Below are 27,134 nucleotides of genomic sequence, written 5' to 3'. Positions count from 1 at the left end.
CATAGCCCTCCATCAGGAACTGGAGACCTAACCGAGTGGGAAGCACTGCTGCAACCCACAGGCCACTGGCAGAAATTATTGATGATGCGGAGGTGCTGGTGTTGGACTGGAAGTTAAAAATCACACACCAGGTTCTGGTCTACCAGGCTTATTTGGAAGCACTGTGTTTCGGAGCTACCTGATGAAGCAGCATCGCTCAGGAAGCAGGAAATTATTGACTTTAACCTAATACACCATGTCAGAAACCAGCCGTTCAACCCACTGAGCCAACTGACACCACGAAGCTAAAGGGATGATGGAGGTTGTTGGTGCAATGAGAGGGAGAGTCAGCTGTGGTTATTATGAATGCTGGAGCAAGCACTTGTTTCTATGACGAGAGCATGAGGAATGAGGAGTTTTGGAAGGAGCCAGTTTTTAGATAATTCCTTATTGACTATCATGGAGGTGTTCTTGCCCTCTCTGCAGCAGCTGAGACGTGAACTCAAGCCCCTGGCCCAGAGGTAGGGTCACTACCACACGCAGGCACGGGCGGGAAGTTCAAATTATTGCAGCAGCCAATGGGGAGCCGAGAGGGGACACTGGGCGGTGCATATGCGGCGAGACGCCGGCGTGATTGGCTAGGATCTGGAGGGACGCGTCAGGGCGTGCCTCCATGATTGGCTGAAGTGGTGGAGTATCACGCGGGGGCGCGGCCCGCCTCCTAATTGGCTAAAGGGACCAGACATGGGGGCGGACGTCGCATCTGATTGGCTGGAACCGCCGCCACTCGACGGGGCGCGCTTGCTTGTTTAGTTAAAGGGGCGGGAGCGCCATGTGAGGACGTGGCGCTGTGATTAGCTGAAGGTCGGCTGGGGGCGGTGCCTCACGTGTGGCTATGATTGGCTGGGAGCGGTGCCCCACGTGTGGGTATGATTGGCTGGGGGCGGTGCCCCATATGTGGCTATGATTGGCTGGGGGCGGTGCTCTACGTCTCTCTATGATTGGCTGGGGGCGGCGCCCTCCGTCTGGCTATAATCGTCGGGGGGCGGTGCCCCATGTCTGGCTATGATCGGTTGGGGGCGGCGCCCCACGTCCGGCTATGATTGGCTGCGGGCGGCACCCCCACGTGGGGACGTGTCCCCGTGACAGGCCGCTGCGCCGCCCACGCGGGCCGGACCTTCGCCTGATTGGCCGAAGTGGGCGGCGCGCGGGGAGGCGGGTCCGCGTGATTGGCTGCTGCCCCGCACGCTCGAGCCGGGCTCCGCGGACGCTGGGGGAGTGATGCTGCGGCCGTTGCTCTTGCTCTTTGTCCCGCTGCTCGCCGGCAGTGCGGCAGCGGAGGAGGAGGGGGCGAGGCTGCCAACTGAGTGCGAAGGTAAAGGGGAGAGGCTGTCCTGACCCCACCCCGCGTCGTTGAGCACATCTTGGTATTTGGGGGACGGTCGAAAGTCTCTTAGGGGGGAGGGGGGGGGCTGTTGAAAAGGTCAGACCTGGTTGCCCATAGCAACTGGGCATCCAAGATGGCGGCGGTCCATGGGGACAAGAGGCTGGAGCCAAACCCCAAAGTTGGCCAACTGGTGTCTGCCTTTATCTGCCCCTCTTTCCCCCTCTCTCCCAACCTTGTGTGAGCTGGATTGGGCACGTTATCCCAAAGTAAAATATTACCCACTTCCTGGGGGACTCACTGGGGGCGGAGGGGATAGCATTGGACAATGGGCTGGCACTGCCATGATGGGACGAGTGGCCTGGGTTGCTTTTTATATCTCGCTCTTGTGAAGAAAAGCGGTGGCACGGCGTTTAGCCCTGCTGCCTCACCGCGCCAGAGACCCGGGTTCAAATCCCGCCTCGGGCATCTATCTGCGTGGAAAATTAAAAGTCTCACAACACCAGGTTATAGTCCAACAGGTTTAATTGGAAGCTGCTGAAAATGTGTTGCTGGAAAAGCGCAGCAGGTCAGGCAGCATCCAAGGAGCAGGAGAGTTGACGTTTTGGGGCATGAGCCCTTCTTCAGTCCTTACATCACTCTGTAAATTTTTGCTATAAATTCTGTGTTACGATCGAGCCCTCCACTTACCACCTGATGAAGGAGCGTCGCTCCGAAAGCTAGTGTGCTTCCAATTAAACCTGTTGCTCTATAACCTGGTGTTGTGTGATTTTTAACTTTGTCCACCCCAGTCCAACACCGGCGTCTCCAAATCATGTCTGTGTGGAGTTTGCACATTCTCCCCGTGTCTGCGTGGGTTTGCTCCAGTTTCCTCCCACAGTCTAAAAATGTGCTGGTTAGGGTGAATTGGCCAGGCTAAATTGCCCGTAGTGTTAGGTGAAAGGGTAAATGTAGGGTAATGGGTCTGGGTGGGTTGCACTTCAGAGGGTCGGTGTGGACGTGTTGGGCCGAAGGGCCTGTTTCCACACTAAGTAATCTAATTAAGCTCGGTGCAATGACAACATCTTTAAAAGGCATCTGAGTGGGTATGTGAAAAGGAAGGCATAATTTGGAGATGCTGGTGTTGGACTGGGGAGCACAAAGTTGAAAAAGCACACAACACCAGGTTATAGTCCAACAGGTTTAATTGAAAGCACTAGCTTTCGGAGCGACGCTCCTTCATCAGGTGATAGTGGAGGGCTCAATCCTAACATACAGAATTTTTAGCAAAAATTTACAGTGTGATGTAACTGAAATTATACATTGAAAAATTGATTGTCTGTTAAGCCTTTCATCTGTTAGAATACAGTGATAGTTCCACTTCTTTCATGTGTAAATCACAAAACCTTTCTTTTAAAGTTGCATTCTCGGGTTAGCTGTTAACAATGGGTGATAGCTAGACAATATGTTGAAGGTGTTGGCCCCCTGTGTTCTCTGTCTATACCATGGTGTTTAGATACTCCTACACACACACACTGACACTCCTATACACACGGACACACATATACACAGACACGCGCACACCCTTACAGACACACACTCACACATGCACCCCTCACAGACTTAAGACACTCTACACTCACTACACACACACATACACTTTCTCACACTCACAACCCCCAATCCAGACAGACAAAGACTCACATGCACACATATATTTTGTGGGGTGAATTTGTACTTGCAGGATTACATTGTACTTTGCTCAAAAACTGCATGAATTCATCCAAAACTCTGTTATCTCACTTTTTAGATTAGAATCAATCTAAACACCATGGCATAGACAGAGAACACAGGGGGCCAACACCTTCAACATATTGTCTAGCTATCACCATTATTAACAGCTAACCCGAGAATGCAACTTTTTTAAAAAAAAGATTTTGTGATTTACACATGAAAGAAGTGAAGCTATCACGGTATTCTAACAGATGAAAGACTTAACAGACAATCCCACTATGGGACAATTTAGTATGGCCCATCCACCCTAACCCGCACATCTTTGGATTGTGGGAGGAAACCAGAGCACCCGGAGGAAACCCACACAGACACAGAGAGAATGTGCAAACTCCACACAGACGTCTGAGGTTGAAGTCACACACTTCACAATGGACTCCTCGTCGAGTCCTTCCAGTTGCTTTGTGCACTTAAAAATGGAGGATAAGTGTATTCAAGTCCAAATATCGCTTTTCATATTGTTTTAGTCAACCTTTTCAGGGATGTTATCATATGCCTCAGATGCAAGTGAGACTTGAAATTGGGCCTCCTGCCCTAGAGGTAGGGACACTACCACTGCACCACCTTTGGCCCACTTTTCTTTACACCTTCCCATGTATCCGCAGGGGGTATCACAACGGCCCCTTCACCGCCTCCCTGCTCACCATCCAAGGGCCGAAACTGTCTCTCCAGGTGAAGCAGGGTGACAGAACGTCTGGAAATGAACCTTCACGTCAACTCTGAGTCAACGAGGCTCAATAGTAGCTTGCTGGATGCTGCCTGACCCGCTGTGATCTCCAGTGGTTGGTTTCCATGGCCTTTCTTTCTCTGCTTTTACACTGGTGGTGGTTGGCAGAATGTGGCATTGAAAGATGGTCTCGATGATGAAGCCAAAGGCCGTGCCACTGTTGTTACAAACCTACCTGGTTTACTCCTATCCTTCAGGGAAGGCAAGCTGTCATCATCGGCTGGTCTGGCTAACAGTAAATGGCCTGACAAGTCACTTCTTTCAGGGACAACGAATCCCTGGCCTTGTCTGTCAAGCCTACATTGCACTAAACCTTGACGTAGACGGAAAGCGAGCCTTCCAAGACAGGAGCGGGACCGTGTAGATTTTAACTGACCGTTGCCTCAAAGTGTTGGTTTGCAGGTGCAGCAGGTCATGTAGAAGGCAAAGGGAATATTGATCTTCATTGCTGGTGAAGGACCTACCAATGAGGGACCTTTGTTGAAAGCCTTACTAAAATCCATTATAGACAACATCCACTGCTCTACCCCCATCGATCAGCTTCGCCATCTCCTCGTGAAGATCTGGATCCGCAGGGTGGGGGTGGGTCTGTCTGTTCCATGATTGGTCAATAAACACTCGCAATTGGTCTGGTCCTTTAAGACTTAGGGTAAAAAATGAGGTCTGCAGATGCTGGAGATCACAGCTGAAAATGTGTTGCTGGTTAAAGCACAGCAGGTCAGGCAGCATCCAAGGAACAGGAAATTTGACGTTTCGGGCATGAGCCCTTCATCTGGAATGAGGAGAGGGTGCCAGGCAGGCTAAGATAAAAGGTAGGGAGGAGGGACTTGGGGGAGGGGCGATGGAGATGTGATAGGTGGAAGGAGGTCAAGGTGAGGGTGATAGGCCGGAGTGGGGTGGGGGCGGAGAGGTCAGGAAGGAGATTGCAGGTTAGGAGGGCGGTGCTGAGTTGAGGGAACCGACTGAGACAAGGTGGGGGGAGGGGAAATGAGGAAACTGGAGAAATCTGAGTTAATTCCTTGTGGTTGGAGGGTTCCCAGGCGGAAGATGAGGCGCTCCTCCTCCAGCCGTCGTGTTGTTATGTTCTGCCGGTGGAGGAGTCCAAGGACCTGCATGTCCCCGGTGGAGTGGGAGGGGGAGTTAAAGTGTTAAGCTTGTTTCTTCATACACCCAGGCACAGAGCATCCAGAAACACAGAGGCTGTACACTTTTGTATGCCTTGGAGGAGCTGCACACATGGCTTAAAACAAAAACATTTTTAGACCCTTCTTAAAGAAGGGTACAGGCCATGATCGCATAGTATATTCAAGCAGTTACCAATCAATGTGCTATATCGCTTTATTTGACAGTTATTCGGTTTAATGATATTTCCTGGGAGCTGAAAATGTGTTGCTGGAAAAGCACAGCAGGTCAGGCAGCATCCAAGGAGCAGGAGAATCGGCGTTTCAGGCATGAACCCTTCTTCAGGAATGAGGAGAGTGTGCCAAGCAGGCTAAGATAAAAGGTAGGGAGGTGGGACTTGGGGGAGGGGCGTTGGAGATGCAATAGGTGGAAGGAGGTCAAGGTGAGGGTGATAGGGTGGGGGCGGAGAGGTCAGGAAGAAGATTGCAGGTTAGGAAGGCGGTGCTGAGTTTGAGGGTTGGGACTGAGACAAGGTGGGGGAAGGGGAAATGAGGAAACTGGAGAAATCTGAGTTTCAGAGAACACCTCTGGGACACCCGGACCAACCAACCCAACCACCCCGTGGCTCAACACTTCAACTCCCCCTCCCACTCCACCAAGGACATGCAGGTCCTTGGACTCCTCCATCGCCAGAACATAACAACACGACGGCTGGAGGAAGAGCGCCTCATCTTCCGCCTGGGAACCCTCCAACCACAAGGGATGAACTCAGATTTTTCCAGTTTCCTCATTTCCCCTCCCCCCACCTTGTCTCAGTCCCAACCCTCGAACTCAGCACCACCTTCCTAACCTGCAATCTTCTTCCTGACCTCTCCGCCCCCACCCCACTCTGGCCTATCACCCTCACCTTGACCTCCTTCCACCTATCGCATCTCCATCGCCCCTCCCCCAAGTCCCTCCTCCCTACCTTTTATCTTAGCCTGCTGGACACACTTTCCTCATTCCTGATGAATCTCCTGCTCCTTGGATGCTGCCTGACCTGCTGCGCTTTTCCAGCAACACATTTTCAGCTCTGATCTCCAGCATCTGCAGACCTCACTTTCTCCTCGAAGATATTTCCTGGGAACCAACTTTATTTTCCAATATTCAGGCCACCCTTATCTCATTAACCATGCCATTACATCTGCATCTGAAGGTCAGTTAGGATGGCCAGTAATGTCTTGTCTCATTATTTCTGTGCTATAAAGGGAGCATTGTCTGCTAATCTCTATTGAAGCAGACTGTGGTTAGTCAATTGTGAAGCTATAGCAGAATTACAAGCCATTTTATGCAGCTTTTAGCAGATTGTCGAATTGCAGCCATGAAGCCATTTTGTCATGTTATTTGCATCGAGAAGCCATTTTATTGCCACCTAAGTTATTAAAAGCATCTGTTATGCGGTTGTTCGTGACAACAACTAGTTACCTCAGCCTGTATTCAACTTTCAGATCCTCACTGGAGGGATGGGGTTTATAAACCGGGAGGTTATGTTGCAGCTGTATGGGTGTTGGTGAGGCCACAGCTGGAGTACTGTGTGCAGTCCTGGGCTCCTTACTGAGAAATGATGTCCTGGCACTGGAGGGGATGCAGAGGAAGTTCACTCAGCCGATTCTGGAGTTGAGAGGGTTGGCTTAGGAGGAAAAGGCAACCGACATCATCAACGACCCCTCCCACCCTGGTTATACGCTCTCCCATCAGCCAGACGATACAAAAGCTTAGAAACACATAGCAGCAGATTCAGGAACAGCTGCTTCCCATTGGACTTTAGATTTGAAATTCACAATGTTGATCTTTTTGCCTACTGCCGATGCAGCCTCACTCTGTTCCATCACCCTATCATCTGTTTGTCCTTGTGTGTTATGATCTGTTTGTACTGCTCGCAGAATGTTTCACTGTACTGTGGCAACAGTAAATAAGCCTAAACTGATTGGAATTTAAAAGACTGAGGGGGCTAATCTTATAGAAACATGTAAAATGATGAAGGGGAGAGAGAAGAGAGAAGCAGGGAGGTTGTTTCCTCTGGCGGGTGAAACTAGAAATAGGAGGTGTCGTGGAAATTAAATCAACTCGACTCAACTGTTAGCAAGAGCAAAGAAAAGATCTTTATTCAGCTTCTGAAGAACCGACCCAATACATTCAGCCAGCTGCCTCATGTAAAGGGCACTTGGGCATAATTCAGACAATCTTCTTATACCATTCTTATCACGCTCTCAAAGGCAAAGACTGGGAAAACTTAAGTTGTTATTTTCTCATCCCCTGGTCGTGGACATAGCTGTTTTTTGATTAGATTAGACTTACAGTGTGGAAACAGGCCCTTCGGCCCAACAAGTCCACACCGACCCGCCGAAGCGAAACCCACCCATACCCCTACATTTACCCCTTACCTAACACTATGGGCAATTTAGCTTGGCCAATTCACCTGACCCGCACATCTTTGTGACTGTGGGAGGAAACCGGAGCACCCGGAGGAAACCCACGCAGACACGGGGAGAACGTGCAAACTCCACACAGTCAGTCGCCTGAGTCGGGAATTGAACCCGGGTCTACAGGCGCTGTGAGGCAGCAGTGCTAACCACTGTGCCACCGTGCCGCCCTTTCTTATGCTTTCCTCAGCTTTCACTGAATTTGACTGTCGCGAGGTCAAGTTGAATGTTTACAGAGTTCAAACAGAGACAAGCTGTCTCCTGGCTGCAACACTCAGCACAGCATTAAATTTAGAAGAGCATTCTCTTTCAGGTTTCACAGTAGATGTTAAATTTGTTAATTTTCCATTACAGGGGCATAGCCTCAAAATAAGTAGGGAGCAGATTTGGGACTGAGTTGAGGAGGAACGTCTTTCCCCCAGAGGATTGTGAATCTGTGGAATTCCCAGCCCAGGGAAGCAGTTGAGGCTACCCCGTTGAATGTTTCTAAGGCAAAGGACAGATTTTTTTGTTTTGGCCAGTGAAGGAATTATGGGTTAGGGTGAGCAGGCGGGTGAGTGGAGCTGAGGCCATGGAAAGATCAGCCATGCCCTTATTGAATGGCAGATGAGGTTCGAAGGTGCCTACAGCTGCTGTACTGGGTGCTGGGGAGGCCAGTGATGTTTCTGATGTTGGCAGAGGCACTGGTATGGCCCGGGGCAGCACTGGGTGCGCAGCTGGCGTGGATTTCTAAGCCATAAGCAAGACATTGGGAGGGGGAGAAAAATCAAACTGAAACCTTTCTATTGCGTGGCACCTAACTCTTTCACGTTGTCCTGTCTGTCCGTGTGTGTGTGTGTCTGGTGTGAAGTGTGCAAGTTTCTGACACTGGAGCTGCAGTCTGCTCTGGACAAGACGAAACATTCCAAGGAGGTGTGGGAGCTCGGAGAAGTGCTGGACAATGGGAAACGCAAGCGAAAGATCAAGTACAACATGTCGTAAGTGGTGTGCAAACATCCATTCGGTGGCCCACTCGTGGTTTCTGCTTTGTTTCCGGTTTCCCGCTAACAACCTCCCTTTACTGTCTGAATTCCCAGGAACACCCTCCCTAAGCTGCGGTTCATTCTCTGTCAGGTCCCTGGCCTCGACGAATGGATGCTTACTGCGGGCTGTGTGTGATCTCAAGCACAGGGAGCTGGGGGTTGTATTCTCAGGCTGCTGGACTGAGGAGGGTGGGTGGAGAAATCTCTTCAATATGCACAGGGCTTTGCTCAGTGCTACACCCAGGAGCTGCTCTGCTCTGTAATGAGACACAGGTCAGGAGTGTGAAGGAATGGACGCAGCCCCAACAACACTCGAGAAACTCAACACCATCCAGGGACAAAGCAGCCCCCGCACAATTGGCACCACATCCCCTCCCTCCCCTACCATCTACAAGATGCAACTCACCAAAGATCCTCAGGCAGCACCTTCCAAACCCACCACCACTTCCACCAAGAAAGACAAGAGCAGCAGATACATGGGAACACCACCCTCTTGCAAGTTCCCCTCCAAACCACTCGCCATCCAGCCTTGGAAATGTATCGACCGTTTCCTACAGTGTCGATGGGTCAGAATCCCTAAAGGCACTGTGGGGGTGTCCACACGGGTTAGTGATAGTTCAAGAAGGGAGCGCACACACACACACACACACACACACCCGCTGCCATCACCCACCTTCCCATGGGGCGATAAATGCTGTTTTTTCTTTCTGAGCTTTGTTAGTCTTGAGAGTTTGAGAAGAGACGTTTTGGGAGGTGGGGTGGGGAGGGGTGTAGAGAGAGAGTGTCAGACAGACAGAGAGAGAGAAAGACAGAGAACAGCTCAGAACAAGTTTTCCAGTTAGCCAAAGTCAGAGGGAAACAAAGATTGCCTTCTGGTTGCAGTCAGATGGCCCAGAGTTGTCAGCTTGAAGTGAATTTGCTCACTGCGACTGACTGACTCTGTCTCTTCTCTCACCCCACCCTCCCTTCTATTCCCTCCCCCCAACCTCATCCCCATCTGTTAGGGAGACCCGGCTAGCTGATGCCATGGATAACATCTGTGAGAGGATTCTGCAATACAACGTACATGCCGAGCGACCCGGGAGCTTGCGCTACGCAAAGGTAGGAGTGCCTTTTCACAGAGTTCACATGAAATCGAGCAGCAGCCTTCAGTTCGCCCCTGTGCCTGTCCCCGGTCTGAAGTTGGCTGCGCTGTTTTGTTAGCGCTGTTAGTCCCCCTAGGCAGAAAACCAAGGGTACTGGAAATCGCCAGAGAAATGCAACAAGTTCTGTGTACAGAGAGAGAGAAAGCAGAGTCAACGTTTGTTCCTTCTTTGGAACAGAAAATGTGTTGCTGGAAAAGCGCAGCAGGTCAGGCAGCATCCAAAGAGCAGGAGAATCCACGTTTCGGGCATGAGCCCTTCTTCAGGAATCCTGAAGAAGGGCTCATGCCTGAAACGTGGATTCTCCTGCTCCTTGGATGCTGCCTGACCTGCTGCGCTTTTCCAGCAACATATTTTCAGCTCTGATCTCCAGCATCTGCGGTCCTCACTTTCTCCTTCTTTGGAACAGCCTTGCTGTAGATTTGACTCTGAATCCTAGCCAGATCACACAGCTGTTTACAGCACAGGAGGAGGCCACTCAGCCCACACCGCCAGCTCAAACCCACTGTGCAGCGTTCGGCCTGTATCCTTACAGCTCGAGGCACCGGAGCAACATTCCCAAAATGGGTTGAGGATTTCCCCCTCCGCTAACCCTTTCAGGCAGCCTCTGTGGGGGGGAGAAAGAGAAGGTCTTCCTTTTGATCTTTCACCTGATCATTTGAAAACTATAGCCCATCCCCTGCTAGGGGGAACAGACCCATCCTAGCCCCTCTGTAACGTTGACACGGTGTGGCTGCTGCTGCTGCTGTTGTACACTCCTGTATTGTCCAGCTGATGGTGCCAATGTGCTTTAATGAGCTGGTACACTGGGTGCTGCTATAATGTGTTTCTTCAACATGGATTGGCTTTCATGTCACTGAAGAGTTTAAACCATTGTGTATAGAATGTGAGCTGTATTGGCTAAAATGCGATTCCACCCCCATTAGAATAGAATCCCTACAGTTTCTGGCCCTGTGCCTTTATTCCTGAAAAAACACTGTCTCCCGGACTTGTCCGACCTGCCTGTCTCCTTTTCCACCTAACCACTCCACCCTTTCCTCCCTGACCTATCACCTTCATCCCCTCCCCCACTCACCCATTGTACTCTCTGCTGCTTTCTCCCCACCCCCACCCCCCTCTAGCTTATCTCTCCACGCTTCAGGCTCACTGCCTTTATTCCTGATGAAGGGCTTTTGCCCGAAACGTCAATTTCGCTGCTTGTTGGATGCTGCCTGAACTGCTGTGCTCTTCCAGCACCACTGATCCAGCATCTGCAGTCATTGTTTTTACCAAACAGGCCCTTCGGCCCAACAAGTCCACACCACCCTCCGAAGAGTAACCTGCCCAGACCCATTCCCCCTACCCTATATTTCCTTCTGACGAATGCACTTAACTGGCACGTCCCTGAACACTGTGGGACAATTTAGCACGGCCAATCCGCCCTAACCTGCACATCCCTGGGCACAATGGGAGAATTTAGCACGGTCAATCCACCCTAACCTGCACATCCCTGGGCACTATGGGACAATTTAGCACGGCCAATCCACCCTAACCTGCACATCCCTGGGCACTATGGGAGAATTTAGCACGGCCAATCCACCCTAACCTGCACATCCCTGGGCACTATGGGAGAATTTAGCACGGTCAATCCACCCTAACCTGCACATCCCTGGGCACTATGGGAGAATTTAGCACGGCCAATCCACCCTAACCTGCACATCCCTGGGCACTATGGGACAATGTAGCATGGCCAATCCACCCTAACCTGCACATCCCTGGGCACTATGGGACAATGTAGCATGGACAATCCACCCTAACCTGCACATCCCTGGGCACTATGGGACAATGTAGCATGGACAATCCACCCTAACCTGCACATCCTTGGGCACTATGGGACAATGTAGCATGGACAATCCACCCTAACCTGCACATCCCTGGGCACTATGGGACAATGTAGCATGGACAATCCACCCTAACCTGCACATCCCTGGGCACTATGGGACAGTGTAGCATGGACAATTCACCCTAACCTGCACATCCCTGGGCACTATGGGACAATGTAGCATGGCCAATCCACCCTAACCTGCACATCCCTGGGCAGTGTGGGACAGTGTAGCACGGCCAATCCACCCTAACCTGCACATCCCTGGGCACTATGGGACAATTTAGCACGGCCAATCCACCCTAACCTGCACATCCCTGGGCACTATAGGACAATTTAGCACGGCCAATCCACCCTAACCTGCACATCCTGGGCACTATGGGACAATTTAGCACGGCGAATCCACCCTAACCTGCACATCCCTGGGCACTATGGGACAATTTAGCACGGCCAATCCACCCTAACCTGCACATCCCTGGGCTCTATGGGACAATTTAGCACGGCCAATCCACCCTAACCTGCACATCCCTGGGCACTATGGGACAATTTAGCACGGCCAATCCACCCTAGCCTGCCCATCCCTGGGCACTATGGGACAATTTAGCATGGCCAATCCACCCTAACCTGCACATCCCTGGGCACTATGGGACAATTTAGCACGGCCAATCCACCCTAACCCACACATCCCTGGGCACTATGGGACAATTTAGCACGGCCAATCCACCCTAACCTGCACATCCCTGGGCTCTATGGGACAATTTAGCACGGCCAATCCACCCTAAATTGCCCATCCCTGGGCACTATGGGACAATTTAGCACGGCCAATCCTCCCTAACCTGCACATCCCTGGGCACTATGGGACAATTTAGCATGGCCAATCCACCCTAACCTGCACATCCCTGGGCACTATGGGACAGTGTAGCATGGACAATCCACCCTAACCTGCATATCCCTGGGCACTGTGGGACCGTGTAGCATGGCAAATCCACCCTAACCTGCACATCCCTGGCCACTGTGGGACAATTTAGCACGGCCAATCCACCCTAACTTGCACATCCCTGGGCACTATGGGACAATTTAACACGGCCAATCCACCCTAACCTGCACATTTTTAGGCTGCAGGAACAAACCCACGCTGACACAGGGAGAACGTGCAAACTCCACATAGACAGTCGCCCGAGGCTGGTATTGAACCCGTGTCCCTGGCGCTGTGAGGCAGCAGGTGCGAACCACTGAGCCACCATGACACCACCCATTAGTTTAAATGGCATGGCTATTGCGTGGTTTTCTTATAATGCGAGATCTCACGAGAATGGGGCTATCACGTTATATCAGACCCGACTGCAACTACAGGTAGTTCAGCTGTAACGCAGCTTCCTTAATGCGAGTTGGGAATGCTTTTTCTAAACCACAAACATTTGAAGTGTGTGTTGGCTATCACGGGGTTACATCAGCACCACTTGGAGTATATTTGTATTGAGCGATTTTTGTACAGCGGGGGTCACCACAGGATCAGAACGACTCTACTCTGTCAGATTCTGAACCTGCATGGGAGAGGCGACGGCCTAGTGATTGCTGGACCGTTAATCCAGCGACCCAGGTAAACTCCTGCAGCACCTGGGTTCGACTCTCGCCACGGCACGAGGTGGAATTTGAATTCACAAAAAGAAATTCTGGGATCAAGAATCCAATGATGGACACTTGTTGTCAATTGTTGGAAAAACTCATCTGTTTCACTCACCCCCAGGAAACTGCCATCCTTACCTGGTCTGGCCTACACGTGACTCCAGACCCACCGCAACGTGGCTGGCTCTGCACAGCCCTCTGGGCAATTAGGGACGGCCAGCAACCCCGAGAAACGCAGCTGCTGGAGATCAGAGTCGAGAGTGTGGTGCTGGAAAAGCACAGCAGGTCAGGCAGCATCCGTGGAGCAGGAGAATCCACGTTCCGGGCATGAGCCCTTCTTCAGGAATCCCTTTCTGTCAATGAATTTTTTAAAAAGTCCTGTAACTTGGTGTGCTGTTGGTGAATGTGGACGTACTTTTACTGATGATAAAACCCATCACCTTCTCCATCAGTATGACTGAGTGCAGAATAAAGTCTTTTCCACCAGGGGTGGGGGAGTCCAGAAGTAGAGGCCTTGGTTTAAGGTGAGAGGGGAAAGGGACCTAAGGGGCAACTTTTTCACTCAGAGGGTGGTGCGTGTATGGAATGAGCTGCCAGAGGAAGTGATGGAGGCTGGTACAATGACAACATTTAAGAGGCATCTGGATGGGGATATGAATAGGAAGGGTTTGGAGGGATATGGGCCGGGTGCTGGCAGGTGGGACTAGATTGGGTTGGGATATCTGGTCGGCATGGACGGGTTGGGCGAAAGGGTCTGTTTCCGTGCTGTACATCTCTATGACTCTATCTGCAGTCCTCTCTTTCCCCCAATAATCATGGCCATCGTTATATTCTTAATTCCAGATTTTTATTGGATTCAATGTCCACAATTTGCCTTGGGGGTATTCGAACGTTCAGCTTTCTGAGCCTTAAGCTGTTGAAGCAACCCCTCTCCCCTATGTCTCTTCCCCTCTGCTACCCCTTCAAACCCACACCTCTCTGAGCTCTTGCTCACCTATTCCCTCCCTGTTGTAGAGCTGTTAGAGTGCCTGCTCTGGTTCTGTTCCCTAACACCGATCTCCTGCCTTCCCCCCTTGTCCAGCCCAGTGCTAACTTCTGTTTGATGCTGTGGGACATTTCACCTCACGTGGGATAAAACAAGGTCTGGGTTGGTCGTGTTAGTGTGGAAAGTAGTCATGGAGTCATGCCCACCGTAATCCCAAACTAAACCAATGCCACCTGCCTGCGCACGGCCCATCTCCCTCCAAACCTTTAAAACCATTTGGGTTTTAAACTGTCCCTATATCTGTCCCTAAACTGTCCTGATGAAGGGCTTATGCCCGAAACGTCGAATTTCCTGTTCCTTGGATGCTGCCTAACCTGCTGTGCTTTAACCAGCAACACATTTTCAGCTGTCCCTATATCCACCACTTGCTCAAAGTTTATTCCACACACACACACACACACACACACACACACACACTCTATGTAAAAAAAATGGTCGCCTCTCGTGTCTGTTCGCAATCTTTCTTCTCTCACTCTAAAAAGATGGGCCTTAGTCTTGAAATCCTCCACCCTGGGGAAAAGACGCCTTATCTATACCCCTCGTGATTTTATAAACCTCTGTGCAGTTCTGGTCGCCATACTATAGGAAGGACGTGGAGGCACTGGAACGGGTGCAGAGGAGGTTTACCAGGATGTTGCCTGGTATGGTAGGAAGATCGTATGAGGAAAGGCTGAGGCACTTGGGGCTGTTTTCATTGGAGAAAAGAAGGTTTAGGGTGACTTGATAGAGGTGTACAAGATGATTAGGGGTTTAGATAGGGTTGACCATGAGAACCTTTTTCCACGTATGGAGTCAGCTATTACGAGGGGGCATAGCTTTAAATTAAGGGGTGGTAGGTATAGGACCGATGTTAGGGGTAGATTCTTTACTCAGTGAGTCGTGAGTTCATGGAATGCCCTGCCAGTAGCAGTGGTGGACTCTCCCTCTTTATGGGCATTTAAATGGGCATTGGATAGGCATATGGAGGATAGTGGGCTAGTGTAGGTTAGGTGGGCTTGGATCGGCGCAACATCGAGGGCAGAAGGGCCTGTACAGCGCTGTATTGTTCTATGTTCTATGTTCTATAAAGCCACCCCTGAGCATCCTGCACTCCAGTGGATAAAGTCCCAGCCTGTCCAGCCTCCCCTTATAACCCAAACCTTCCAGACCCAGCAACATCCCGGTAAATCTCTCCTGAACCCTCTCCAGTTTAATAACATCCTTCCGATAACAGGGAGACCAGAACTGGGCAGAGGTCTCCAGAAGAGGCCTCAGCAGTCAGGAGCAGGAGGAGGTGGTGGTGGTGGCAGTCTCTGTGCTGAGACCCTGCAGTGTATCTTTGTTCTGTTTTGTCTTCTCTCAGGGTACCAGTGAGACAATGATGACCCTGAAGAATCTGGTGAACAAAGGAGTCAAGGTGGAGCTGGGACTCCCGTTCGAGATGTGGGATGAGCCCTCAGCTGAGGTGACGGATCTGAAAAAGCAGGTCAGCCTGGCCCCTCTGCCGGACTGCATCGTTTGTCCGCTTCTCTGTGTCTGTTATCGCCTGCCGTTCACTGAAGGTGTTAGTGGAGCCTGAAGCCGCTAACTGACCTTTACATGTGACCCTGCGCTTTCCCCCTCCCTCCCAGTGATCGGAGTCCTTCCCACCAGACGTAGGGTCAGAGTTAGGGACTTGGAACGTGTTTCCTGAGAGTATGCTGAGGTCTCAGAGGATCTGAAGAGACGTCTGGTGTGGGGGAGGGACATTGAGTGCAGGCTATGTGTGGGTGGGGGGACTTGGTGTAGCTCCTTCATAGGGCTAGCATAGACACGATAGGCCAAATGGCCGCTTTCTATACTTGAATCGTTCGCTGATTCCATATGGTACTGAGTGAGATCTAGCAAGGCTTGCCAGTGGGTAATAGATGGAAAACTCCAACCCCTCTCCCCCTTTGCAGCCCTCCCCCCTCATGCTCACCCTCACTCTCACTCGTGAGCCCTGCTCCCCTTCCCCTCGCCCCTCACTCACACTGGATTTACCAGCTCCTTTGGAGAGAGAGAGGCGAGGTAAGGTTTCAGAGCTGGGACCTTTGGTCAGAATCAGGAGAAGTTGGTGGTCTTTGCTTCAGCCAAGTGGGAGACGCTGGTTTTGTGTGTGTGTGTGTGTGCGGTGGGGGGGTGGCGTTTGCCCAAGGAAACGTGCGATCAGGTGGGGGCCGCGCTGGAGAGAGTTAGTGACTCAAAGGTTCAGGGAGTGAGGCAGGTCATGAAACACGCGGGGAGCCCAGAGGAAATGCGAATGGTGGGATCGATTGTGTCATGAAAGAGGGGGTGGGGATGTCGAGAGAAGAAAGCGAGTCATTGAGAAGGGGTGGGGGGGCAGGAAAACAAGGGCAGAGGTTTCAATCTCGGGAGGAAAAAAAAGGTCGAGCATTGCGTTTATACTGGAACACTGGTCCAGCCCAATCCTACCCAAGCCAGCCCAACATCTGTGGGTGTTCCTTCTCTCAGTGTGAGAAGATGCTGGAGCAGTACGAGGAGGTCGTGGAGGATTGGTACTTCCACCACCAGGACCTGGATCTGGAGAGGTTTCTCTGCATGTCCCACGTGCTAGAGACAAACAACCAAGGTTAGTCTGTGCCGCGGGCTCAGGTTACTTCTTAGTTTTGGGTTTTTAAAGCAGCCCGTCCTTCACCCCCCCCCTCAGTTCGGGCCCCGGAATCCTCCCTGTGATTCAGTTCTCGTCTGCGCAGGTCAGAGAGTCCGCTGCAAGTTGTAGCTGCCTCCTGCCCCGTCCCACTCAAAGGATTAAACCCCTTGGCTCAGACCGCCACTAGATACAGGGTCATGCTTGAGCCCAGCGCGGAGGGTGGGAGGGAGCGGGAGACGTAGACACAGACAATCCCCAGCCCCTTCTCCAGGCAATCAATGCCCCCACCCCCCATGTCACTTCCAACCAGCATCTCCTCTCCCTTACCCAATGTCTGCCCCTCGAAAACTCCCACAATCCGCCCAAAGATTGAACACAAGTATAACAATTGCTGGGACTGAGCCAGTAAGTCGGCCAAGGGTTTCGCATAACCCATGGCTTTTATGCTGTGCCTCTTCCTACTTATGGAAGCAGTGTACCCTCTGATGGTTAACACTACTCCCTCACAGCGCCAGGGACCCAGGGTGACTGTCTGTGTGGAGTTGGCACATTCTCCCCCGTGTCTCCTCAGGGAGCTGCAGTATCGTCCCACAGTCAAAAAGATGCACAGGTTAGGGTGGATTGGCCGTGCTATATTGTCCCATAGTGCCCAGGGATGTGCAGGTTAGAGTGGATTGGCCGTGCTGAATTGTCCCATAGTGCCCAGGGATGTGCAGGTTAGGGTGGATTGGCCGTGCTGAATTGTCCCATAGTGCCCAGGGATGTGCAGGTTAGGGTGGATTGGCCGTGCTAAATTGTCCCATAGTGCCCAGGGATGTGCAGGTTAGGGTGGATTGGCCGTGCTAAATTGCCCCATAGTGCCCAGGGATGTGCAGGTTAGGGTGGATTGGCCGTGCTAAATTGTCCCATAGTGCCCAGGGATGTGCAGGTTAGGGTGGATTGGCCGTGCTAAATTGTCCCATAGTGCCCAGGGATGTGCAGGTTAGGGTGATTAGTCAGGGATAAATGTAGAGTAATAGGGAGGAGAATGGGTTTGGGTGGGTTACTCTTCGGAGTGTCATATGGACTTGTTGGATCAAATGGCCTGTTTCCACACTGTAGGGACTCTATGTATTGGTAACCTTCAATTGATGGTGCTTCCAAGCCTCCTGGGAAACGTTTAATTGAGACCGCCGTTCTAGTGAGTGTAGGAGAGATGGTGCCATTATTATAACAACTGCGTCTGTTTTGATTTTTAAAAAAAAGATTCCAATCCCTTTTCTCCCCATCAGTACCTCTTTCCATAGTAATGGAAAGTGCTCTCGATTACTGTGACTCTCCCCACACACTTGTCAGGTTTGCACATGTCCCAGTTTAAAAAGTTACCTTGTAAAGTTGACAGTCCCACTCCCCAGGCTCCCTGTATTGCCCTGGAGTGCCCAGCAGTTACAAGATTCACGGCTAGGACGCTGTGGTGAACAATCCCGCCGCCCCAGAAGGCACTTCATCAGAGGCTTTAAAGTAATTTATTTTACAATGCAACGAAGAAAAGACTAGAATATTAAAAAGATCTGAGATTTGAAATGGAAATAGAGAGCGCTGGAAAAACTCAGCAGGTCTGTGGGAGGAAAGCAGAATTAAAGTATCAAGTCCAGTGATCCTTCAGAGTTGGGACGTGATGTTGGGGTTGTACAGGACATTGGTGAGGCCTCGTCTGGAGAACTGTGTCCAGTTCTGGTCACCCTGTTATAGGAAGGTGATTATTAAACTGGAGAGGGTTCCGAAGAGATTCACCAGGGAATGGAGGGTTTGGGTTATAAGGAGAGGCTGGATAGGCCAGGACTTTATCCACTGGAGAGTAGGAGGTTGGTGGGGGTGACCCTACGGAGAGTTAATGGTAGCTGTCTTCCCTAGGGTGGGGGGGGCTTCAAGACAAGGGGGGACATTTTTAAGGTGAGAGGAGAGAGATTTTGAAAGGACGTGGGGCAACTTTTTACACAGAGGGTGGTCTGTGTGTGGAATGACCTTTCCGAGGAAGTGGTGGATGTGGGGACAGCTATACACCATTTAAAAGACATTTGGATAAGTTTGTGAATAGGAAAGGTTCAGAGGGAATCGGAGGGAGGTGGGACTGGTTTAATTTGGGATTGTGGTTAGCACGGACTGGTTGGGCTGAAGGGTCTGTTTCCATGCTGGATGACTCTACAGCTGGACTCAAAACGTTAACTCCGCTTTCTCTCCGCAAGTGCTGCCAGACCTGCTGAGTTTCTCTTTGAGCAGGTGGAGGGGGAGACGTGCAGTTGCAGTCACACAGTTAAAACCTCCAGGAAGCTGTCAGCCTGTAGGGTGGCAGCTCTTCCCCCCCTTCCACCCCCTCCCCCCAACACACACGCACACACGCACACGCACACACACTAACACACACACACACACACACTAACACGCACACACACTAACACACACACACACACTAACACACACACTCTAACACACACACACACTCTAACACACACACACTCTAACACACACACACTCTAACACACACACACTCTAACACACACACACACACTAACACGCACACTCCAACACACACTAACACACACACACTAGCACACACACATAGTTGTGACGCTGAGGCCTCGAATCCCCCCTCCCCCCACTGTCTGCCGTAACCGTTCCCCCACTTGACCGTCCCCACCTCTCCCTCCCGGTCTGCAGAGTGCCTGACCGAAGTGTGGAAGGGCCGCAAGGGCGGCGCAGCCAAGAGCCAGGAGGAGGAGGAGCGGGGACCACAGGCAGACGGCAAACCCGGAGAAAGAGACAGGTCGGAGGGTGACAAGACCCATCAGGAAGCCCAGCATCATGACGCTGCTGAACTCTGACCTCACGCAGTGTTGCTAATCCCTCCCGGACCCCACCTGCAATTGGGAAAAGTGTGCCTGTGCCAAACTGGACTACGGTAATCGGAAGGGCTATCAGTTTTATACTCGGCAGTCTCCAGTATCTATTATTCCGAGGGTGTGGAAGCAAGGCATGGCTTTGAACCCTGACTCTCGGGCCTACAGAAGGTCAGGTATTGTTCTGTCTCTTTATAAGTCACACCAGGGCACTGGTCTTGAACGGATCAGATTCTAAACTTGCTACATAACCCATCTTTCTAATTCTTAAACACGATGCACGCTCCTTTTTTTATGGGGGACCCAGTCCTTTCCTCCTCCCTGGTAATACAGGTTAGGTGTGGAGTTTGAGAAGCTGCTAAAGGTGCTATAGCGTCCATTTTAATTCTGGCAGCTTGGTTTTCCTCACGCTCCCAGGTTGCTGGGTGTATCGATCCGCGAGGAGACCTGTACCAAATTCCCTCCTGGTTTCCTGCTGCTCCCCCAGACTGGGCAGAGCCTCCGTTCTGTGACGTGGGCAGGCTCTGAGACCAACTGTACTGTCGGACCAAACTGTTAAACCTCCCGCTGCTGGCCTTCACAAAAATCAGACAGCCTCTGGGAGCAGAAAGCCAAGTCCGCGTTTGGAGTCCGGTGACTCCACCCCAGAATTTGTCGTGTCTCTGTCTCGTCACACTCTGCCAGCGACTTCAGAGTTATCGTGTCAGTGATTGTCCCAGACACAATGCACCTCTGGCATCGCACGCCAACCTGTCCTATCTCTGCAGCTCCGTCTCTCTTGTCACCTGACGGCCTTCCTCACACTGAGGTGAGCGACCGTCTCCCCAGGGCTGGTACCCATGGATGGATTTCACTAGAAACACGCTCCCTCCCACCCCAGGAGCTGCCCATCACCCGATCTTCCTGCTACACATGCAGAGAAACGTCAGTGTCTGCCTCTCCTCTTCAGAGTACACCCAGAACGGCCTGGTGGCTCAGTGGTTAGCACTGCTGCCTCACGGCATCAGGCACACGGGTTCAGTTTCACTGTCAGGCAACTGTGTGGAGTTTGCACATTCTCCCTCAACCCGTTCCAGTTGCTGAACACTAACAAGAGGTCAGTCCTTATACCCTGTTCTCAATTGAACTCCGAATTAGCAGCAAGCACGCCCCCTCACTTGGGAATGGGGTGAAGAGGAGCTGCTGTCGACGGAACTTGCGACTTAACCTCTTTTCACCGATTCTTGCATGGGTGTGGTTGGAAAGGCCAGTATCTGTTGCTGTCCCTCATTTCTATGTCGCTGTGTGTCTGGAGTCATCGTCCCGAGACTCACTTTCAAATCTTGAAAGGGAATTGTGAGGGAAGAGAGGTTGGGCTGGTTGGATTTGAACCTGAGAGGGAGTCCTCAACAAGTGTGCAGCTCAGTGGTTCAGTGGTTAGTACTGCTGCCTCATAGCACCAGGGGCCAGGTTCGATTTCTGACTGTGTGGAGTTTGCACGTTCTCCCCGTGTCTGCGTGGGTTTCCTCTGGATGCTCCGGTTTCCTCCCACGGTCCAAAGATGTGCAGGTTAGGTGAACTGGCCACGCTAAATTGTCCCATAGTGCCCAGGGATGTGCAGGTTAGGGTGGATTGGCCGTGCTACATTGTCCCATAGTGCCCAGGGATGTGCAGGTTAGGGTGGATTGGCCACGCTAAATTGTCCCATAGTGCCCAGGGATGTGCAGGTTAGGGTGGATTGGCCGTGCTAAATTATCCCATAGTGCCCAGAGATGTGCAGCTGAGGGTGGATTGGCCGTGCTAAATTATCCCATAGTGCCCAGAGATGTGCAGGTTAGGGTGGATTGGCCGTGCTAAATTGTCCCATAGTGCCCAGGGATTTAGACTTAGACTTAGACTTACAGTGTGGAAACAGGCCCTTCGGCCCAACAAGTCCACACCGACCCGCCGAAGCGCAACCCACCCATACCCCTACATTTACCCCTTACCTATCACTACGGGCAATTTAGCTTGGCCAATTCACCTGACCCGCACATCTTTGGACTGTGGGAGGAAACCGGAGCACCCGGAGGAAACCCACGCAGACACGGGGAGAACGTGCAAACTCCACACAGTCAGTCGCCTGAGTCGGGAATTGAACCCAGGTCTGCAGGCGCTGTGAGGCAGCAGTGCTAACCACTGTGCCACCGTGCCGCCCAGGTTAGGGTGCAGGTTAGGGTGGATTGGCAGCGCTAAATTATCCCATAGTGCCAGGGATGTGCAGGTTAGGGCGGATTGGCCGTGCTATACTGTCCTATAGTGCCCAGGGATGGGGAGGGTGGGGTCTCGTTGGGATGCTTGTTGGTGTTTACTCAATGGGCCAAATGGCCTGCTTCCACTGAGTCAGGATTCTGTGGTTAATTCTCTGATTAAACTTCAAATCAGCAGGATGTCTATCCGCCTGCACTCATCGGTCAGATAACAGGAGCTCAGTCCTCAATCCCCATTTTCAATTGAACCTCATTCTCTCAAGCGCGCCCCCTCACACGGTGGAGAGTGGCTGCTGTCGACGGAACTTGCAAATTAACCATTTTTGTTTCGGAGATTCCTCCATGGGTGTGGTTGGAAAGGCCAGCATCTGTTGCCTGCCCTTCATTTCCATGTCGCAGTGGGTCTGGTGTCATGTGCAGGCTAGCAGTGGTAATAGGTGGCAATACTCGCTCCCCTGGAGGACCTAACAGAACGAGGTGAGAATCGCCGATGGTTGTCGTGTGGTCAGCGTCCCTGAGACTCACTTTCAGTTCCCAGAAGGGAATGGTGTGGGAGGTGGGCGGGGGGGGGGGGGGGGGGGAGTTGGATTTGAACCTGAGAGATTTAGCCCAGGGCTTCTCTGTGTCGGCCATCCCCCCTCTCCCCATTCCCCCCACCCCTCGCTGGGCTGTAGGCCTGACTCACTTCTCGTTAGCTGCAACGCACCACTCAAAGCGAGTGTGTTAATTTCTGACCAGCTGTACTCAAGTGGACACCACCAGCGAACGAAGCAGCCCACAAGTGCGATGGGCAAGGAAACCGTCACAACCAGGACTGTGAACAGGATTGGACTGGAATGACCAAAACCCCCCCAGCCCGAGTCTGTAAAGGGCTGGGGGAGAAGAGCGTGCAGTTTCCTGTTCTACTCGCATCGATGTCAGACCACAGCTGGTTTATCTTCTCTCTGATGAAATGATACAGTTGTTAGGAAGCTCTGTCGTGTTGCTGAAGAACCACCAGTTAGGAATCTGCCTTTTTCAACTTGCAGTTGTAGCTGCTGGTCAATTCAGTCATACAGCACAGAAACCGACCCTTCTGTCCAACTCGTCCATGCTGACCAGATGTCCGAAATTAATCCAGTCCCATTTGCCAGCACTTGATCAATTGTGAGGAATGAACGTCTGCTTAACTCACTCTCGGGATGTGAGCGTCACTGGCCGGGCCCGTGATTTATTGCCCTGTCCCTAGTTGCCCCCTTGAGAAGGTGGGGGGTGAGCTGCCTTCTTGACCCGCTGTGGGTTGACCCACAACATCAGGATTCTGACCCAGAGACGCTGAAAGAGCGGCCGATATATTTCCGGGTCAGGACGGTGAGTGGCGCAGAGGGGAACTTGCAGCAGGGTGGCGTTCCCGTGTAGCTGCTGCCCTCGTCCCTCTCGATGGAAGCGGCTGTGAGTTTGGGAGGTGCTACCTGAGGATCTTTGGTGAGTGAAGGGCTTTTGCCCAAAACGCCGATTTCGCTGCACTTTGGATGCTGCCTGAACTGCTGTGCTCTTCCAGCACCACTGATCCAGGACCTGGTTTCCAGCATCTGCAGTCATTGTTTTAATCTTGTAGATGGTACACACTGCTGCTACTGAGCGCCAGTGGGGGAGGGAGGGGGCTATGATGTCAATCAAGCAGGGGTTGCTTTGTCCATGGATTGTGTCAAGCTGCCCCCATCCAGGGGCAAATGGGGAGTATTCCCTCACTGACTTATACCTTCTTGATGGTGGGACAGGCTTCGGGGGATTCAGGAGGGGAGTTACTCGCTGCAGGATTCCCAGCCTCTGACCATCGATGACATGTTGCTCCTAGTCTCTGTCAGCAACCCTTTTGTCTTTGCGTTTTTCTGATTTTACCAAGTTGTACCATTTGACGTTGGCTGAGTGTTGAGATTAATGAACGTAGCAGTCAGCTGCATTGCAGCAGGTTTGTCTGTTAGCTTCAATGTCAGGTGGCTTAGCCTGTTGGGCACTCGCTCAAAAAACAAAAATCTCCTCTTTTTGGAAATGTCTACAGGGTTAGGGAGAAAGGGCTGCTCACTGACTCTACCTTCTGGGGGGAGATGGGGGAGAAAGATACTGAAACCTCCCTCCTCTCAGTTCATCCACACAACAGAAGCAGCGTTAGCGTTTTCAGCCCCCTTGAGCCTGCTCTGGGGTTCAGTCAGAGCCACGTCTGATCTGAATGTGGCCGTGACCTCGCTTTGCACTCTCAGCCCTGTCCGAACCACACGCTGACACTCGTTAACCCAACATCTCTCCAACATAGCCGTGAGTCCATTCACTCAGCCATCCTCCACTGCTCTCTGGGGGAGAGAGAGAATTCCAAACGCCCTCTGAGGGTCAAAGTTCCTCCTCCCCCTCCTCTCGGTCTTAAATAGAAGGCCCTGTGCTCCCCAGTTCTCCGTCACTTCCCGCGGCCGGAGTCGCCCACCCCACTCCTGCCATCACTCTGTCAAACCCGCTCAGTGTTTCAGGAAGATCACTCCCCTCATATTGCTAAAGCTCCGATTCCATCTGCCAGACCTCTCCTCCGAAGGTGATCCAACCCCCTTCGCCTCCGAGTTGACTGTTGAGCCTGTCTCTGATGGGGGGGACAACACCCCCCTGACCCTGCTCTGTCCGAAACCCGGGTCAGCCAGGAGCAGGAAGACACAATTACACTGTTCCATTCTCGCGATTGGAATGCATTTGTGGAAAGACTGCTCTCCCCTCATATACCTCGTTTGCCCAGGCTTTTTATCAAAATTCACAGCCCAGGAACAGCCCTCCAAGCCTGAACCGATCCAGGATTCTAAACACGGCCGAACCAAAGTCTTGTACAATTTTAACATGACCCGCCAGCTCTTGTACTCAATACCCCAATGAAGACAAGCATATTTTCTGCCTCCTTGACCACTCTATCCACCTGTTCAGCAACCTTCAGGATACAATGGACCTGCACTCCCAGATCTCTCTGCACAGCAACAACACCTACACCTCCACCACTCCACCGTCTCACCTGTACCTGACCCACCAACAACACCTACACCTCCAGCCCTCCACCGTCTCCCCTGTACCGGACCCAGCAACAACACCTACACCTCCAACCCTCCACCGTCTCACCTGTACCCGACCCAGCAACAACACCTACACCTCCAGCCCCCCACCGTCTCCCCTATACTGGACCCAGCAACAACACCTACACCTCCAACCCTCCACCGTCTCACCTGTACCTGACCCAGCAACAACACCTACACCTCCAGCCCCCCACCGTCTCCCCTATACTGGACCCAGCAACAACACCTACACCTCCAGCCCTCCACCGTCTCACCTGTACCAGACCCACCAACAACACCTACACCTCCAGCCCCCCACCGTCTCACCTGTACCCGAACCACCAACAACACCTACACCTCCAGCCCTCCACCGTCTCACCTGTACCAGACCCAGCAACAACACCTACACCTCCAGCCCTCCACCGTCTCACCTCTACTGGACCCACCAACAACACCTACACCTCCAGCCCCCCACCGTCTCACCTCTACTGGACCCACCAACAACACCTACACCTCCAGCCCCCCACCGTCTCACCTGTACCGGACCCAGCAACAACACCTACACCTCCAACCCTCCACCGTCTCACCTGTACCGGACCCACCAACAACACCTACACCTCCGGCCCCCACCGTCTCACCTGTACCGGACCCAGCAACAACACCTACACCTTCGGCCCCCACCGTCTCACCTGTACCGGACCCACCAACAACACCTACACCTCCAACCCTCCACCGTCTCACCTGTACCGGACCCACCAACCCGCTGCTCTCAGGTGCCCTCTCCCCACTGCTGGGCCCACTTTGCCGATGAGCATGACCAAGTGATTAAGTTCCCAACTGAAGCGGAGAGGAGCTCACTAACCCAGCCTGAGGGTGCTGCGTGGACATGGATTTCCCTGGTGCCCTACCCTGACTGTAAAGGAACATTGAAGATGGTGCTGTGTGGTCATTCCTGACCCTGAGCTCACTGTCCCGGGGAATCGGGTGTGTTCGCAAACGCCCCCTGACTTTTGTTTTCCTTGTATTCCGAGACACCCTCTTTCTGAGGGATCTTACAGCCACGCCCACACACACAGGTCTGCACGAAGGAGCGGCTAGGTCGGTAAGGGGCAAATATCTCGAATCTGGCAGTAACTGTGTCCTCCTCCCACATCCTGTCTTCAAAACAAAGTGCTCACATTGAGTTAACGTCGGCTGTGTTGCTCTAGTTAGTCACTGCCATGGTTTCTGCTACCTCCCATTCTCGATCCACATGTAAGTGCCTACTTTTATAGTCACCTGCCTCTATATACACCTGAATTTTATATTTGCTTCATTTCGAATGTGTTTTGTACTTCAATATGTAACAGAATAATAAAGGATCATTTTCAGACGACAGTGTGTCTTGAATCTGGGTTCCCTTTGGTTCAAATATTTCAAAGATTGGTTGGCTCAGTGGATCACACTGCTGCCTCACAGTGCCAGGGACCTGGGGTCGATTCCCTGAGTGTGTGTAATTCCATGGCTTTGAGAGAAAGAATTCCTCCTCCTCTATTTGAAATCTGCTGCCCCCTTTACTCTGATGCTATGACCTCTTGCTCAAAGAGCCATCCATTTATCATCCTCCTCTTCCCTCTGTCCCTCCTTCAAGTGTTTATCCAATTCCATTTTGAAAGCCAAGTGATGTTGTGACAACCCTACCCACTAACTGCCAAGTTGGTGGGCGGCACAGTGGCACTGCTGCCTCACAGCGCCTGAGACCCAGGTTCAATTCCCGACTCAGGTGACTGACTGTGTGGAGTTTGCACATTCTCCCCGTGTCTGCGTGGGTTTCCTCCGGGTGCTCCGGTTTCCTCCCACAGTCACAAAGATGTGCGGGCCAGGTGAATTGGCCATGCTAAATTGCCCGTAGTGTTAGGTAAGGGGTAAATGTAGGGGTATGGGTGGGTTGCGCTTCGGCGGGTCGGTGTGGACTTGTTGGGCCGAAGGGCCTGTTTCCACACTGTAAGTAATCTAATCTATACATTTGCTGCCCCAAGAGGTTTAGAGTCATCCAGCACAGAAACAGACCCTTCGGCCCAACCAGTCCATGTTGACCATAATCCCAAACCAATCCCACCTGCCTGCTCCTGGTCCATATCCCTCCAAGGTGAAAGATGGCAGATGCTGGAAACCAGAGTTTAGATTAGAGTGGTGCTGGAAAAGCACAGCAGGTCAGGCAGCATCCGAGGAGCAGGA

The 27,134-nt window shown here is 52.0% G+C and overlaps 1 protein-coding gene across 1 annotated transcript; it reads left to right on the top strand.

Moving 5' to 3' along the window:
• The first annotated feature begins 1,180 nt into the window (after positions 1-1,180).
• Positions 1,181-21,651, top strand: cnpy4 (canopy FGF signaling regulator 4). Its single transcript, XM_060854539.1, has 6 exons — positions 1,181-1,354; positions 8,295-8,421; positions 9,471-9,567; positions 15,483-15,605; positions 16,613-16,730; positions 19,449-21,651. Exons 1-6 carry the CDS (start codon positions 1,261-1,263, stop codon positions 19,610-19,612), a joined length of 723 nt encoding a protein of 240 aa, XP_060710522.1. The 5' UTR covers positions 1,181-1,260; the 3' UTR covers positions 19,613-21,651.
• The last annotated feature ends 5,483 nt before the right edge of the window (positions 21,652-27,134 follow it).

Source organism: Hemiscyllium ocellatum, chromosome 44 (genome assembly GCF_020745735.1).
Source record: "Hemiscyllium ocellatum isolate sHemOce1 chromosome 44, sHemOce1.pat.X.cur, whole genome shotgun sequence".
In the NCBI taxonomy this organism is placed as follows: Eukaryota; Metazoa; Chordata; class Chondrichthyes; order Orectolobiformes; family Hemiscylliidae; genus Hemiscyllium; species Hemiscyllium ocellatum.
Note: the sequence above shows the minus strand (reverse complement) of the source record. Positions and strands in the feature narration are given on the sequence as shown.

Excerpts from the sequence above, each read along its gene's own strand:
- cnpy4 (XM_060854539.1), top strand. The coding sequence starts at position 1,261 with ATGCTGCGGCCGTTGCTCTTGCTCTTTGTCCCGCTGCTCGCCGGCAGT. Across the intron at positions 1,355-8,294 it reads GCTGCCAACTGAGTGCGAAG|TGTGCAAGTTTCTGACACTG; the intron begins GTAAAGGGGAGA and ends TCTGGTGTGAAG. Across the intron at positions 15,606-16,612 it reads TGACGGATCTGAAAAAGCAG|TGTGAGAAGATGCTGGAGCA; the intron begins GTCAGCCTGGCC and ends TCCTTCTCTCAG.